This window comes from Chaetomium strumarium (assembly GCF_033439665.1).
Source record: "Chaetomium strumarium strain CBS 333.67 chromosome Unknown B0T15scaffold_6, whole genome shotgun sequence".
Taxonomy (NCBI): domain Eukaryota; kingdom Fungi; phylum Ascomycota; class Sordariomycetes; order Sordariales; family Chaetomiaceae; genus Chaetomium; species Chaetomium strumarium.
Genome location: NW_026944434.1, coordinates 588,971 through 603,179, shown reverse-complemented (window position 1 = coordinate 603,179; position 14,209 = coordinate 588,971). Strand labels below are relative to the sequence as shown.

General features: G+C 57.2%; 5 protein-coding genes across 5 annotated transcripts; 3 read left to right on the top strand and 2 right to left on the bottom strand.

Annotated features, from left to right (window-relative positions):
• Window positions 1–994: 994 nt before the first annotated feature.
• On the top strand, window positions 995–2,007 carry B0T15DRAFT_374238 (uncharacterized protein; the record flags this gene model as incomplete). The annotated part of the gene is made up of 2 exons (XM_062864218.1): window positions 995–1,171; window positions 1,270–2,007. Coding segments are annotated over 2 exons (915 nt in total), but the record flags the coding sequence as incomplete, so codon positions are not given.
• Window positions 2,008–2,676: 669 nt separating this feature from the next.
• B0T15DRAFT_538769 (uncharacterized protein) lies at window positions 2,677–4,221 on the bottom strand (the record flags this gene model as incomplete). The annotated part of the gene is made up of 2 exons (XM_062869700.1): window positions 3,509–4,221; window positions 2,677–3,383 (listed from the first exon to the last, which is right to left on the bottom strand). Exons 1-2 carry the CDS (start codon window positions 3,920–3,922, stop codon window positions 2,679–2,681), a joined length of 1,119 nt encoding a protein of 372 aa, XP_062718773.1. The 5' UTR covers window positions 3,923–4,221.
• A 455-nt stretch (window positions 4,222–4,676) lies between these two features.
• B0T15DRAFT_495560 (uncharacterized protein) lies at window positions 4,677–5,604 on the top strand (the record flags this gene model as incomplete). The annotated part of the gene is made up of 2 exons (XM_062867110.1): window positions 4,677–4,759; window positions 4,887–5,604. The coding sequence occupies 2 exons, from the start codon at window positions 4,677–4,679 to the stop codon at window positions 5,602–5,604; spliced, it is 801 nt and encodes a 266-aa protein (XP_062718772.1).
• Window positions 5,605–5,928: 324 nt separating this feature from the next.
• B0T15DRAFT_260730 (uncharacterized protein) lies at window positions 5,929–8,219 on the top strand. Its single transcript, XM_062863326.1, has 6 exons — window positions 5,929–6,147; window positions 6,241–6,427; window positions 6,522–6,859; window positions 6,956–7,108; window positions 7,191–7,742; window positions 7,805–8,219. The coding sequence occupies exons 2-6, from the start codon at window positions 6,318–6,320 to the stop codon at window positions 8,083–8,085; spliced, it is 1,434 nt and encodes a 477-aa protein (XP_062718771.1). The 5' UTR covers window positions 5,929–6,147; window positions 6,241–6,317; the 3' UTR covers window positions 8,086–8,219.
• Window positions 8,220–10,495: 2,276 nt separating this feature from the next.
• On the bottom strand, window positions 10,496–12,551 carry B0T15DRAFT_260710 (cytochrome P450). Its single transcript, XM_062863324.1, has 3 exons — window positions 12,055–12,551; window positions 11,568–11,979; window positions 10,496–11,511 (listed from the first exon to the last, which is right to left on the bottom strand). Exons 1-3 carry the CDS (start codon window positions 12,302–12,304, stop codon window positions 10,509–10,511), a joined length of 1,665 nt encoding a protein of 554 aa, XP_062718770.1. The 5' UTR covers window positions 12,305–12,551; the 3' UTR covers window positions 10,496–10,508.
• Window positions 12,552–14,209: the final 1,658 nt, after the last annotated feature.

Here is a 14,209-nt window from a genome sequence, read left to right as displayed (position 1 = left end):
CGACAGCTCTCCCCGAGTCCGCGCAGTATCGCGCAGATGTTTGCGTGTTCTTGTGGGAATGCGAAGTGACAAATCCGAATCCACCACAATACTATCTCGACACCACCAAACCAATACACGCACACTCGTCGCCGTGTTGCGCCTTCCTCACGTTACACGTTACACACCCGCTGCCGATCCCAACCCACAAGACCGGCACCTTCGGGCCGCTCATGCCGCCTCCTCTATGAGGTATTCTCCAAGACCCCGAACCGACAAGCCAAGAACAAACCAACTTGACCAACTACTAGTAGAAGCCAAACCCCACCCCCTTCCTCAACGATACTAGTACCTAGTACCTACGTACCTATGTAGGGCTCAAGATGTTCTGGGAAAATCATGATCGACGAGACAGCCAGGCGAAGATCACTGTACGATCGAGATGGCGTTGCGTCGTAATCGATGTAGGGCCGCGGCGTTGCTGTAGGCGCCGGATGGTTGGTGCCATCGTCTGGAAGTCCCCTACAGGTGATAATGCAGACGGTCCGTCGATGGTTGGATTCGGCTCTACTCCGTACAAAGCCCGCCCGCTCCGAAAAGAAAAAAAAAGGTTACACAAGAGCTGACCACTCCCCCTCCTTTCCGAGGCATATTGCTTTGCGGCGCAGTCCCCAATGTCAGCGGCAAATCAGGCGGGTTCGGTCTTTCTTGCGCAATGGAGGGTTGCCCGCAGTGTCGCACACCCAAAGTACAGCATAGCTCAAGAGATCTGGTTGCAAATGGAGGGCACAACCATGGACGTCAGTCTGCTAGTGTCTCAGTAGCCTTATGCCGGCAGTGATCTAGGATTACGAAGACGCCCGGCAAAATGCCACCTCGATCGTCCTGGGCGACCAAGACCACACACAGCCAAAAGGAAATGCCCCGATTGTGAATCATTCTCCTTCCCCTAACAAGTCTAGTGCTCATTTTTCGTTGCTCAGCCGACGGAACAACTCCGACCGGGCGCAAGACAATGGATCCAGTCCCGGAGACGCCTGCCATCGGGCCGGACACGGACCGCCGAGTCTCGATCGAGGCCGCGGTCTGGACCATGGTGGCGATTTCTGGTGTTGTCATGGCCCTGCGAGCGTGGGCACGGATATCCACCCGCATGATGGGCCACGATGACCTGCACATGGCCTTATGCTGGGTTCGTCGAGATCTCATCCTCACTCGTTCTCGTTTTGCTCTTTGTGTTTGTGTCCTTGGGATCATGGGATGATCTAGTACTGACTTAAACCAACACAGCTTACATTTATCGCCCTCGGCATCATAACCACGCTGATTGCCGAGTCAGGGGGCACACGGCACTTTGCTTATCTGACTCTCGCGGAGAAGGAACACCAGGTCAAGCTGCAGATCGTGCTGGAGATGTTCGCCATCCCCTGCACGGCCTTCGGCAAGGTGGCCGTGGCCTTCACCATCCTGCGCATCCTCAAGCAGTCGTCGGCCAAGTGGTACGCATGGTCGTTGTGGGCCCTGATCTGGCTCACCGCCATCACGACGGCGGTCGACGTGCTGCTGGTGCTGTTCCGGTGCGGCGCGCCCGCCCACCTCTGGGACCTGGTCGGGCAGGCGACGGGCGCCTTCGCGTGCCTCGACGCGGGCGCCGTCTACGACTTCAACACGTTCGCCGCCGCCTTCCAGGCTTTTGCCGACTTCTTCCTCGCCCTGCTGCCCGTGCATATCATCTGGGGCTTGCAGATGCCCAAGGCGCGCAAGCTGGCCCTCAGCGCGCTGCTCGGCCTGTCCACCTTCACGGGCATCGCCGCCTCGGTCAAGACGTCCATCGCAGCCGATCTGCTCGGCACCAGCACCGACCCTACCTGGGGCTTGTACGGGCTGGCCATCTGGGCAGCGGTCGAAATCACGTTGATCGTCATCTGCGGGTCGGTGCCCGCGCTCGTGCCGCTGTGGGAGCGCCTTGTTGGCCGCCGCCGCCGCCGGGGCTACGCCAACGCTAGTAACCCCCCTTACGTGGTCTCTTCCGGCTACTACTCGGGCCACTCCTCGGGCCGGGGCTCCAAGCTCAAGTCGGGCTCCAACGCGCAGTCCTCCTCCCGCACCATGGTGGCTACGACCACGGAGAGCGTGGGAGGAGAAGGCACGGTGTTCTACCCGGATGATGATGATGCGACAGGCCGCCCAGGAGTCATGGGTACGGCGGGGGAGCGCCAGGGCGGCGGAGACCGCGATGACGTCGAGCTGGCGCAGCTGACTGAGGCGCACGGGCGAGGATTTCCATATCTGCCAGAGCGTTCTCGTGGTGGCTTCCATTGACCCAGGTTGGCTTGTAGTACTACTAGTAGTATTTGTTATGCTCCTGTTATATATACTGTAGATGTCCCCACAACCTAAATGCTCGCTGATGTACGGGTTGTGATGATCTGCTCAGTACGCGGTTGTCGTGATTCGGGTGAAAGTGTGCCGAGCCTGAGGGCAAGTCCACGGCCGAGAGGTGTCAGGCCCAGCATCCCGGGCCTTTCCTCTACGAAGAACACACCATAATCTTCATCAACGATATACTTCTCAAACTGAAGCAACCAACAAGTACTATACCAGTGCTAGGATCAGCTTATTACTACTGCCTCTATACCCAGTCAAAGTTACTAATACTAGTACTTATATAGTAGTCCCCCAACCCTCCCCCTTACCCCTTAAACCCCCCTCCTCCTAACACCCTCCAAAGCCCCCTCCACATCAGCAACCTTCTTCAACTCCCCCACCGTCTCCCTCCAAACCCTCTCGGTCGTGGCTCTCCCCTCGGGGGTATACATCGCCCGATGAAACGAATGCAGCTCCCAATTGACCAAAAACCCCCCATGGCTCTCCTTTCCTTTCACCGCCACCGCATCCACGTACGTCCACGCGCCCTGCTCCAGCGAGCGCGCCAGCAAGCCAAACGCCACGCCGACAAACACCTTGGCCAGCCACGGCAGCCGCCGCCCCACCTCGGTGCCCTTCACCATGCCCGGGTCGACCGTGTTGACGACCACGCGGTCCGGGTCGACCTGCTCGCCGAGCTTCTGGACGAGCATCAGCAGGAGGATCTTGGTCGTCACCTGCCGGTGCTGGGCCGCGACTACGCCGAAGCTGCCCTTGGGCATGTTGTGTATGGAGGCGTTGGAGAGGTAGCTGAGTAAGGGGTCGGCGTCGGTCGGCGGGAAGGGGTAGGTGAGTGAGAGGTTGGAGCCGACGATGGTTAGTCGGCCTGGGCCGTTTTCGTCGGCGGCGGGGTTGTTGTTGTTGTTGTTGTTGTTGTTGTTGTTGTTGTTGCTGCTGCGCTTGGAGAGGACGGGGAGAAGGAGGAGGGCGAGGAGCGCGGTGGAGAGGTAGTTCACTTGTAGCATTGCTTCGTGGCCCTGCGGGGTGGTAGTGTTGTTAGTAAGAGGAGCACGAACGAAGGGGGTTGGAGCAGATGGATAGTGTAAGTAGGAATAGTAAACAAGTAAAATAAATAATAAATGTGTCTTGATGGCAGACGTACATCAGCAGTGACGGTCCACTGGGGCGTGGCAAACGCAGCGTTAAGGATGGCCATGTCGAGGCGGTCGATCTCCTCAGCGCAGCGGGCGGCAAAGGCGCGCACTGACGCGAAGGACTCCTGCTCGATGGTCCAGACGTCGATGCGGGCCTTGGGGTGCTTGGCTCGCAGCGCGGCCGCCACGCGCTCGCCCCGGGCGCTGTCGCGGACGCCCATGATCAGGCGCGACAGGCCGAGCGCCAGCAGCTGCTCGCTCGCGGCCCGCCCCAGGCCGCCGCTGCTGCCCGTGACGACGGCCGTCTTGCCCGCGAGCGACGTCCCCGGCGGCGGCGGGCGCGGCTTGGTTCGGATCTGCGTCTGGATGAGCACCGACAGCGGTGATACCTTGGCCGGTGGGAGCGCTAACGACGCTGACATTGTGGGTGAGGGTTGGGAGTTAGGAGCTCGTGGATGCGAATATACAGCATACACTCGATATGGCAATGGAGGAGGAGGTCTGGGCAATGGATTGTAGGTATCAGGGGGTTCTGGGGACACGCGTGATATTGAAAAGCGTGGGCAGTGTGAGTCTGAGACATTAGGTAAGTCATTTCTTTCAGCTTGTCACTCGCAGTGATGAAGAAGAGGCAACAAAGACAGGCAAATTGCTATCGACACAGTGGGTCCCGACGACCAACATTCTGTGTTTGTGCCGAAGGGGGGCGTCGACTTTTGCCATTTGTCATACTGTGATATCTGCAATGCACGGGACGTATTGTTGGGTTCATTGGTGCTGCCACCAACTGCTCTGCTGCCCACCTCGAAGCGGGGTTAATTCCCCCGTAGTGTAGATGTGACGGTTGTGACCCATCAACGGGCCAACGGCACGGTTCCTGCAGGGCCGGGCCATGCATCGAAGGGACTCGGTTGGCAATGTGCCGGGCGGCAAAGTAGTATGTACAGAAATACATGTAGACAGTACCGTAGCACAGATTACCGCGCTCTGGACTTACAACGTTACGGATACAACATCCTGGTAGCAGCCAGATACTACTAGTAGTACCATATCATCACCTCGCCTTAAACGCACCCGCGCATTTGTGCTTGTCTCCCGAAATATTTCCGTTGTCTTCTCCAATCATTCACATCCCAGCTCGTTTTCCAGTTTCTCTCGCAAATATTGCACCTCGCCATGCCTGCCAAAGACCCAACCACGCCAGGAGGGGACCTCCTACCACATGTGGTAGGGGATGACGGGACCGTGTCCATAGTTGCGTAAGTCCACAAGGCGAATGCCCGCTAAACGTAGCTACTGTTCTCCTTCACGCGTCGACCAGGCGCAGACACCACTCTACTACCCGCCGCACGGGTGCACGCTACTAATTACTGCCTACCTAGGTAGTTTGGGCGGCGCCATGGTGACTCGCGTGCTGGCCCAGGCCGAGGCAGAAGCACTGGAAAACAGCACCAACGCCAGCACCAGCACAAACACACGCCAGTTCCACTTCGAGGTGGTCATCCATCCGGACCATCCGCGACTCCGCGGCCTCCCCAAGCCGCCCACACACTTCCACCCGTACCAGGAGGAGTACTTCACCGTGGTGCAGGGCGCTCTGGTCGTGGAGATCGAAGGGGTCGAGCGCGTCGTGCGGCCGGGCGACGGCGAGGTTGTGATCCCCCGCAGGGCAAACCACCGCCTGTGCTTTCCCAGTCTGGTCGACTTGGGCCGGGCGCAGCAGGAGCAGGGACAGGAACAGGAGCCGGTCCGCTTCTACGTCTCGGGCGAGCGCACGGACACCACGGCGGCGCTGGACCTGGTCTTCTTCGAGAACTGGTACGCCTACCAGGAGGAGGTGGTCGTGCACGGCAAGCGGCTGGACCTGATCCAGCTGCTGGCCACGTGGGACGCGGGGGCCTCGTGCCTCACGCTGCCGCGGTGGGTGCCCTTCCGGTCGTCGGTCTCGCGGGCGCTGGGTGTCGTGGTGGGGCGCTGGCTGGGCGGCCTGTTGGGCTACCAGCCCTTCTACAGAGCCTGGACCACGGACTGGGAGCTTGCGTGCGCCAGGATGGAGACCTCGGTCTTTCAGCGGCGCTTTGCTGACCGCGCGAAGACTGCATGAGTGGGTGGTATTATCCAGTATCCGCATGTAGGCTGTACCAGATACCAGAGCATATGGGACATGGGATCATAAGATCAGTATCGAGAGTGTACGTCCTTAGAGTAGTGCAGATGTTCAACGGTTTTTGGCCCCCCATCAATCCCACCTTGACAGAGATGAGCAATAAACGAGCTCCCGTGCTCTCACCAATCCCAACGTAACAACGCAAATCGCGCAGTCTGCACAGCCTGTACAGCCTGCACGGTGCCGGGTATTGTCCGAGGTTACAGTGCATGTACCAACCTGCAGACTCACAAGATCGGCACACGCCACTCGGATCTCACTGGTGATAGCGCCAACTGCAGACACTTCACTGCTTCGGGCCAACGACACTCGCTACTCAGCCCACTATGGTAACACAGTTCGCGACCCAACCAGGGACGCAAGCGTTTGTTGCGGCGTTGTCAGCCTGAGACAGGCAGTCACCGACTGCTGACGATATATCCACTGAGCTTTGCTGGCGCCAGAGCCAGAGTGAAGATGGGTGGCAGATGACTGGTAGACGTAGGTAGTAAGTACTATGGTTCTCAACCGACACACTGAGCAGCTCACCTTTCCCACATCTGCTTTGGACTTCTCGGTACTAAGCCCGTCAAGCTGGTAATTCGATGATTGCGAGACCATAGTAATTACCCCACAATCCAACGAGAAGGAAGCCCGCATCAGTCCGGAACATGGACGCTGCGACGGCCGCGGCAAAGGCCTGCCTGGCCGCCCGGGAGGCGCTCGGCACAGACTTGGTGTCCCTCGCGCCGGCGAACCAGACCCTTGTGGAAGTCAACTGGTATGTACAATACTACCGACACCTATTCAGGCTATTCTGCCCTCCTAAACACACAGCCAACTACATACCAGTAGCATTAACCATTTGGATACAGGTCCGAAACGTGTTGGGCGGCGCCGTCGTGTGTGGTGCAGCCCAGCTCGGCCCGGCTGCTCTCGGTCGTGCTACGGATCATCGTGCAGTTCCAGGTGCTGTTTGCCGTCCGCAGCGGCGGCCACTCGCCCAACCCGGGTTGGGCGAGCATCGGCCAGCCGGGCGTGCTGATCGACCTCTCGCGCCTCGACGCCTTCCGCGTCAATGCCGATGCGTCTGTCGTGAGCGTCGGGCCCGGCCAGCGATGGGGCAGTGTTCTCGCTGCGTTGGACCCATACAACGTCACGGTCGTCGGCGCAAGGTTGCCTGGTCTCGGCGTGGGGGGGTTCCTGCTCGGAGGTATGTGAACACCCTATTTTCCAAAGCAGTGTGACTTCAGTTAGAATTTGAGAGGAGCAACTAAACAGCAGCATTTGCTGGTATTTTTCTATGTAGGTGGGTTATCCTATTTCTCGGGCGAGTACGGCCTCGGCGCGGACAACGTGCGAAACTTTGAAGTCGTCCTGGGCAACGGCAGCATCGTCGAGGCCAACGCCCACGCGAACGCGGACCTATTCTGGGCTCTCAAGGGCGGCGGCCCAAACTTTGGTAATCCCCGCCTTTTTTCTTATCAACAATACGAACACCTTTTGTCAGACTAGGATAGAAGAGACTGACCCCCTTTTTCCAGGCATCGTCACCCGCTTCGACCTAGCCACCATCCCCATCCACACCGTGTACGCTGAAATCCAAGCCTACGCCGCGACCGAAACCGCATCAGTGCTGCGCGCCCTCGCCGCCTGGCAGCTCAGCACGGGCGCATCCGACGTGCGCGCCACGGTGGTCGCCCTCGCCTTCCCCGACGGCACCACCACGCTAGGGTTCATCTACTCGCAGCCGGCCGCCACGCGGCCCAGCGCCTTTGCCGCGTTTGCCGACATCCCCGTGCTGGCCACCGTGCTGGCGCCGACCAACCTCTCGGCCCGGGCGCTGGTCGAGGCCGCGACCGGCCTGGCCAACCTGTCCCCGCAGCGCCATGACTACCGCGCCGCCACGGTGCCCGTCGTCGACGCCGACTTGTATGTGGATATGTTCCGCTTCTGGGCGGAACGCGCGGTCGACGTCCATGCCAGGACGTGCGCGAACCAGACTTTTGTGCTGCAGCCTGTCACGCCGAATATGCTGCAGCGGGGGGTCGATGGCGGGGGGAATCCGCTGGGGCTGCGCCCGTCTAGCATGTCTTGTAAGATTCGCTCTCATTCCCTGAATTCCCTGAGCTAATAGGATTTGTGTTCGAAACAACAGGGTGGACCACTCTCATTGACTGGGAAGACCCAGCCGACGACGACCTCGTGCGCAGCGTGTCCATCGCCACGACAGATGAGTGGAAGAGGCGGACGGGCGGCGGCGGCGGCAGCAGAGACTTTCTGTACATGAACGACTGCTCGCGCGATCAGAACCCACTGCCCGGTTACGGGGTCGCCAACGTGGCCAGGCTGCGCGCCGTCGCCAGGAAGTACGATCCTCACCAGGTGTTTCAGAAGCTGCAGCATGACGGGTTTTTGTTGAGGAAGACTCATGTATAAAGGGCATCACCGTCTACTAGAGTCTGATAAGGTCCTGCTTGCCATGCGTTGGTCTTTCAATGGGGTACTATTACTTCGACTCGAGTAGTATGTACTACTAGTAGTATTGTACATGACATCCTGTCAAAGACTCTAGATACAAAACAAGAAGGGTGCCATATCGTCCTCCTCATGCTCAGCACCGTGAACTATCCGCTGGCAATTCGCTCGGAATAGCACATTGGTCGAGCTCAACTATTGGTTCACCGGGTACTACTAGGTTGCCCCCATGTCGGGCGAACACCGGAAGCTCCGAGTAGCCGTTGCCACCACCATCCATTTCCGTCGTCGCAAGGCCCGTATCATATCGTCCTCCAGCCCCGTTGTTGTAACACACCTCTTTGCCCACGGCGTCGTGGTCCTCACCACATCGAGGGGAAGAAGCGTGCTTTTTCGCGCGCTGTCGGAGAAGTACTAGTATCCAACCAACAGTAGCAAGGATTGCCACACCAACAACCACCCCTACCACGCCTCCAGCTATCGCTCCCACGGAAGGATCCGGATGCTGTCGTGACCGGCCCGCTGCTTGTATTGCTAGGTGTAGGGGATGCTGTGTGCACCATGTTAATGAGAGATCCAAGTTACCGTAGTCAGTAGGACGTAGTGAAGAAACCAGCCTACATGTGGATGCGGTTACGAACAACCCTTTCACTCGTTCTGAAGACCACTGAACGTTTTCTTGTGCCCTGGTTTTCTCCGTAGTTAGTAATTACTAGTAGATCATACGTGCTAGCACGGTAGCAATGTAGCACGCAAGGGCACACTGAGTAAGTACCCACCCACTTCTATACCGGTTTCTGATCACCTCTGCCTGCTCGTAAGCAGGAGCGTTGGCGTCGTAAGAGTCCTTCCAAGTCCATGTTCTCATGTCAAAAAGAAGAAGCCCCTGAGGAGCAGGGTCGGGTTTCGTCCAGTCAAACACAGACTCCCCAATACTCAGGACTTGTCGGTTACCCGCGGCCACGCATGCACTATTCAGCAGTTATTAGCGGATATAGCCAATAAACACTACCCAATCGCCGCACGGGGGAGTCATACTGGCTATATCGGGGCCCTGCCGGAGGTGTTGGGACCTGTGTCCAGACAAATGCTGGCAGGCTTAGTACGTAAGCATCCTGGTACTGGTACTTGTCGCGCTCGTTTGAGCCTCCGAATAGAAAACTCTGAAAACGGTTAATTCGTCGTCGATCGGTGGGTCTGTATGTATTGTGTACATTGTCGGCCAAGAAAAAAAGATGACGAACTCACATATCGTAGCCCCCGCCAGGCACCTCAGACCCGACAGTGCAGAGCGAGGTTCGCGGCGATGGAGGGATGTCCCCCGTGGATATATGCCAGTACGCCTCTTTTGTATTGGGGTCGAAGAAGGTCACGTTTCGGAAGTCAAACGCGGGTGCGTCGTTCTCTAGCTGTGAGATCTCTCCTCCGTCGATGTAGACATAGTTACCAAGGACCGTAGCGCGCATGTACGCTCTGCGCACGAAATTTGTCGGCGTTGGTACGTCGAATAGCACCGCGTCGACAAGCTACGTTGACCAGAAGAAAGTAAGTACTAGACCCGATACGACCCAATATGAGGGCATTGTTGGGTAGCGAACAGGGGCCATGACAGGCTACGGAACGGGGAAAAGGATGAGAAATGCTGAGTAGATAGTAGAAGGCAAGGATCCATAACAACCTGCCCTAAATAATTCCAGGGTCGCATTGGAGGAAAGAGCCTCGATGAGATTCAAGGTTCGACCTAGGCAACTATGTAGGGTGTATCGGATCCTCCCTTCCCGTTTCCGTCATTGGCGGTGGCCCGGGGGGCTTGAGGCATGATTTCGTCAAGGGGCCGATTGAGAGTGTCAGGATTTTGCAAGCGCTTACTGAAGCAATCTGGTTGGCGTTGAATTTCTCACTACTGTATGAAGGCGGCTTGTACCGCGTTGTGTGACCCCCTCTGTACCACGGCGGTGTCGTCCGGGACAGTGGATGCTGCTACTGTCTTTCCTCTTCCACGATCGAGTATCGAGATGCTTGGGTAAGACTAAGAAACTCTAACTGGGTCTAAGCAAATGGATAACAATAGCCTGGCTAAACTTTTCTGCTGGGATGAGACCGCATCCTCGCAGCCGAAGTCAACGATCGCCTTGGGTTAGCTTATTCTTAGAACATTTCATGCTGACCTCTGTGTTCAACCTGCCGCGGTCAAAGAGAGACATGTAATCGGTCATTGAAGTCATTTTTGCCTGCTATTCCAAACCTCTTCCTGGCAGCGATAAGATGGACCTTTCAATAGAAAATCCCCCCCTAGAATCCGAGATCATCACCACGGAATCATAATCACAAAACCCCCACCCCCAAAACAGCCAAACGACCAAGAACCCCCCTTATTTAGACCCCTACACCGCCTTCAAGACCTTAGCCCTCACCCCTTTCGTCCCCGGCTTCGGCCTCGGCACAAAGCAATCCATATACCCCTCCACCGCCTCCGGGCCCGTCTCAAACAACCGACACTCAAACCTCCGAAAGAAGGTCGCCAACCCGATATACAACTCAGCCCACGCCAGCTCCCGCCCCGCACAGCTGCGCGTGCCCTTACCAAACGACACGAGATACCCCCGCAGGGGCTTGCCGTCCGGTGCGCGGGGGTCGCCCCCTCCTGCCTCCCAGCGCTCCGGGCGGAAGACCAGTGGGTCCGGACCGAACAGCCACGGGTCGGTCAGCACCGAGTAGTTGTCCATGCTGACGACGCAGCCGACGGGGATGTGGTACGACGACGACGAGGCCGTGCTGCTGCTGCTGCCGTCGTGGTGGTGGTGGTGGTGGTGGTGGTGGTAGACCATGGGTGTCGGGGAGAGGCGCGGGGTGCGCGACAGCACGCCCGGGGTGAAGCGCAGGGCCTCGGTGATCACGCAGGTGAGGTAGGGGAGCTGTTGCTCGAGGGTTTCGAGCGGCGGGAAGGGCTGGTCGGGGTCCGGGTCCGGGATGGCGGTCAGCAGTTCGGCGCGCAGCTTGGCGTGGATGGCTGGGTTTGAGAGCACGTAGTAGCAACAGCGGGAGAGCGCGTACATGGTGGTTTCCATGCCGCCCGTGATGAGGGCCAGGGCTTCCTGCTGTAGCCGCTTGGTGGAGAGCTCGGAGGGGGGGAGGCCGGATTGCAGGAGGGCGGTGAAGAGGGATTGTGGTTCGGAAGGGGAGGGTTTCTTCTTCTTCTTGGATGTAGCGGATGCGTGAACCGCCGCTTTGGCGCACAGGATCTGGTCTTTCATTTCTTCTTGGTACTCGATGACGGCGCCCAGGGTGGAGGAGATGGATCGCACCAGCCGGCCGGGGAGCATCTTTGCGAGTTTGAACGGCCAGGGGAAGAAGGTGATCCAGTGGACGGGCTTCATCAGAGCCATCCTAGAGAACTGTTAGCAGTTAGGTTGACGTCTACATGGTGTAAGGTTGTGACGAACGTGGCATCCGTGAACGCGGCTCGGAAGTCGGGAGACAGAATAAAGTCGTAGGGCTTCTCAAAAATGTAGCCCACTACAACGTCCGCGGTAAAGGCGCTCCACATATCACTCAGGTTCAAGATGCTGTCATTGCCCACAAACTCCGACTTGACCCTGTTGACGAGCCGGTCCATGTGCCGCTGGATGTGGGGTGCGTACTGGGCGATCTTCCTCTTGGAGAAAAAGGGGTTGATGGCGGCCCGGCGCATGCGATGAATGTCGTGTTCCGGAGTCGCGAACCCGGACATCTCGTTGTTGAAGCGATGCGCAAAGTCCTTCCGCTTGTCGCAGTGGCGAGACTGCGAGAAGAGAACATCGTAGAAGGTTGGATCTTGAATATGGACCTCATTCGGAGCGATGCGGACAATTGGCCCTACATAGCATAGGACTGTGAGCTGGCGCGGTCTGGACTCCAGGGGTGGGAGGTCTTCTCCCGGTCCAGTCCTACCATATTCTTCATGCCACTTCCTCAGCTCGTTGAAGAATTGCCCGCCGGGGCCCTTAAAGCACTGATAGTAGGTCTCCACCCACTCCGTCACCGCCGCCAGCTTGGGTCCAGGTATGTGTCGGAGTGGGTGGAAGAACAACCGGTAGATCGATCGGGCAACAAGATAGAGGGTGTATGATATGCAGGCAACAAACGCCGCTTGACTGTAAGTCATGGGCATAGTAATGTGGGAAAGCAAGAACCACGCCATGCTTCGAGATTGTCATATCACTGCGACCCCGGTGCTAGAGATTCGCTGTTTGTCTTGTCCTTAGACTCTCAATACCCTCTCCTATTATCTATATCATTACTGACCACGGATACTCCCAACGCCGTCGCCTCCGTCGGTCCGACACTCTCTTTCAGCATCGAGGAGTGCAGGGGATGAGTGAGACTTGAAGCTTGCACAGGCGTGGTGTTCATGATTCTTACTGGGCGATACCAAGCCATATGCAAGCGCCAACGGAATGTTTCACCATTTATAAAACCAAGCAGTTCTTCCGGTGACAGCCCAACTTCCAGCTCAAGGATGATCATCACCAGCTTTGTCAAAAATACCACGCTGCTCCCCCGCACTAGGTAGTTAATGTCCCAATGAGTGCACTTCCCGACTTTTGGGGGCTTGAAGCCCGGGAAAACCAACATTTTCATGACCGACATCGTGTACGGGCGGGCTAATTGGGACGAGATGGCGCCAGGTGCTAACAAGCGGTGTGACCGACAGCTTCCGGTGGCTTGTTCGACGGCTGTTTACGTGGGTCACAGGGAATGGGAGTCACCATCGGGCCTCCTCGACGTTCACCCAGCTGCAATCTCATCACATCAGCAGATACTCCGACTGGAGCCTTGACAAACGCCAACGTTGCCACTCTCATATGGATGTTGTCAACTTGTTAAGAGAGGATAAACGGATATGACGACCAGGATGGTCATCGGAGCTGGGTGGCCGGAGACTCCTGGTACCTTGAGAAGGCATCTCGATCCTGGAATAAGTGGAGTTTGAGTTTGCAGTGATCTGCTGCAGGGTACTTAGGGTACCTGGAGCCCAACCGCAAGGATGGTGCGCTCATTGGGCTGCTGTGCATGTGATGAGAAGGTACTCGTGGCCGTAATGCCGGGTACCGGGTTGGGGGAACCAACTTACCTTCGACCTTAATTTGAATCTCTATTCCGGAAACGTGCGGATGTGATATCTATGAGCGGTAAGCATTATTTGTGTACTAACTAGTCCTGTCATGGCGACTAGTAGCTATCACTCAAAGTCTCAAACCCGAGCTCGGGCAACTAGAATCCGATGTAAGCCGTAAAGGAGCCTATGGCCCCCTTGCCAAATTTCTCGAGATGGTTACCGAGTTCTTCACCACTTACAGCATTGTACCACGACACACAACGTAGCTCTGCAGAGCCAAGGTTGCCATTTAAGATTCTTGGCGAATCTTGCCAAGCTTAGCAGCGGCGAAGAAGGTGACCGTTGAGAGATTGTGCTGGACTCTCTACGCCTTCTGTCAAGAAGGTGTAAAGGGTGAGTGAGGTCTGGGCGCACCTATAATGCACAGGCAGTACTAAACGACTAGATTCTGAGTCTGATACGGGGTCTGTCCCGGTCCTAGCCTCCCAACTTGCAAGTGGCCCGAGAGACATGGACTAGAGATATCACTTTCAGACGGTGATAGAATGGCCAGTAGTAGGCCAAGAGGTAGAGAAGCATTGCTTATGTACTTCGTCTCTATTTTCGACGCCGCAGCACACTTTCTGGTTTTGGACAGCTTTATGCCAGGTAGCCTTTGACAAATATAATGAGTATTAGGGCAGTTCGGTCTCCCTAGTCCCTTCCAGACTCAACCCACTACACGTGTAATGACGGACCCGCAGAAGTCAGTGCCGACAGTGGATGCTTCAAGGTAGGAGTCCATCCAGCAGCTGAGGTTTTATGGCACTCCATCGGCCAACACGGTAGTGCGGGTAGTCAGGGCGGTGCATTATTCCGGCGAATCTGTGGCAGAGAACTCGGAAGGGACCCTGGCTTGCTCATCCGTTGACATGTTTCAGTAGGTGGCGGAACGATGAGTCGTGGATGCAACTTGGCCAATCTCCCATCCGAGCCCTCACCCGATTT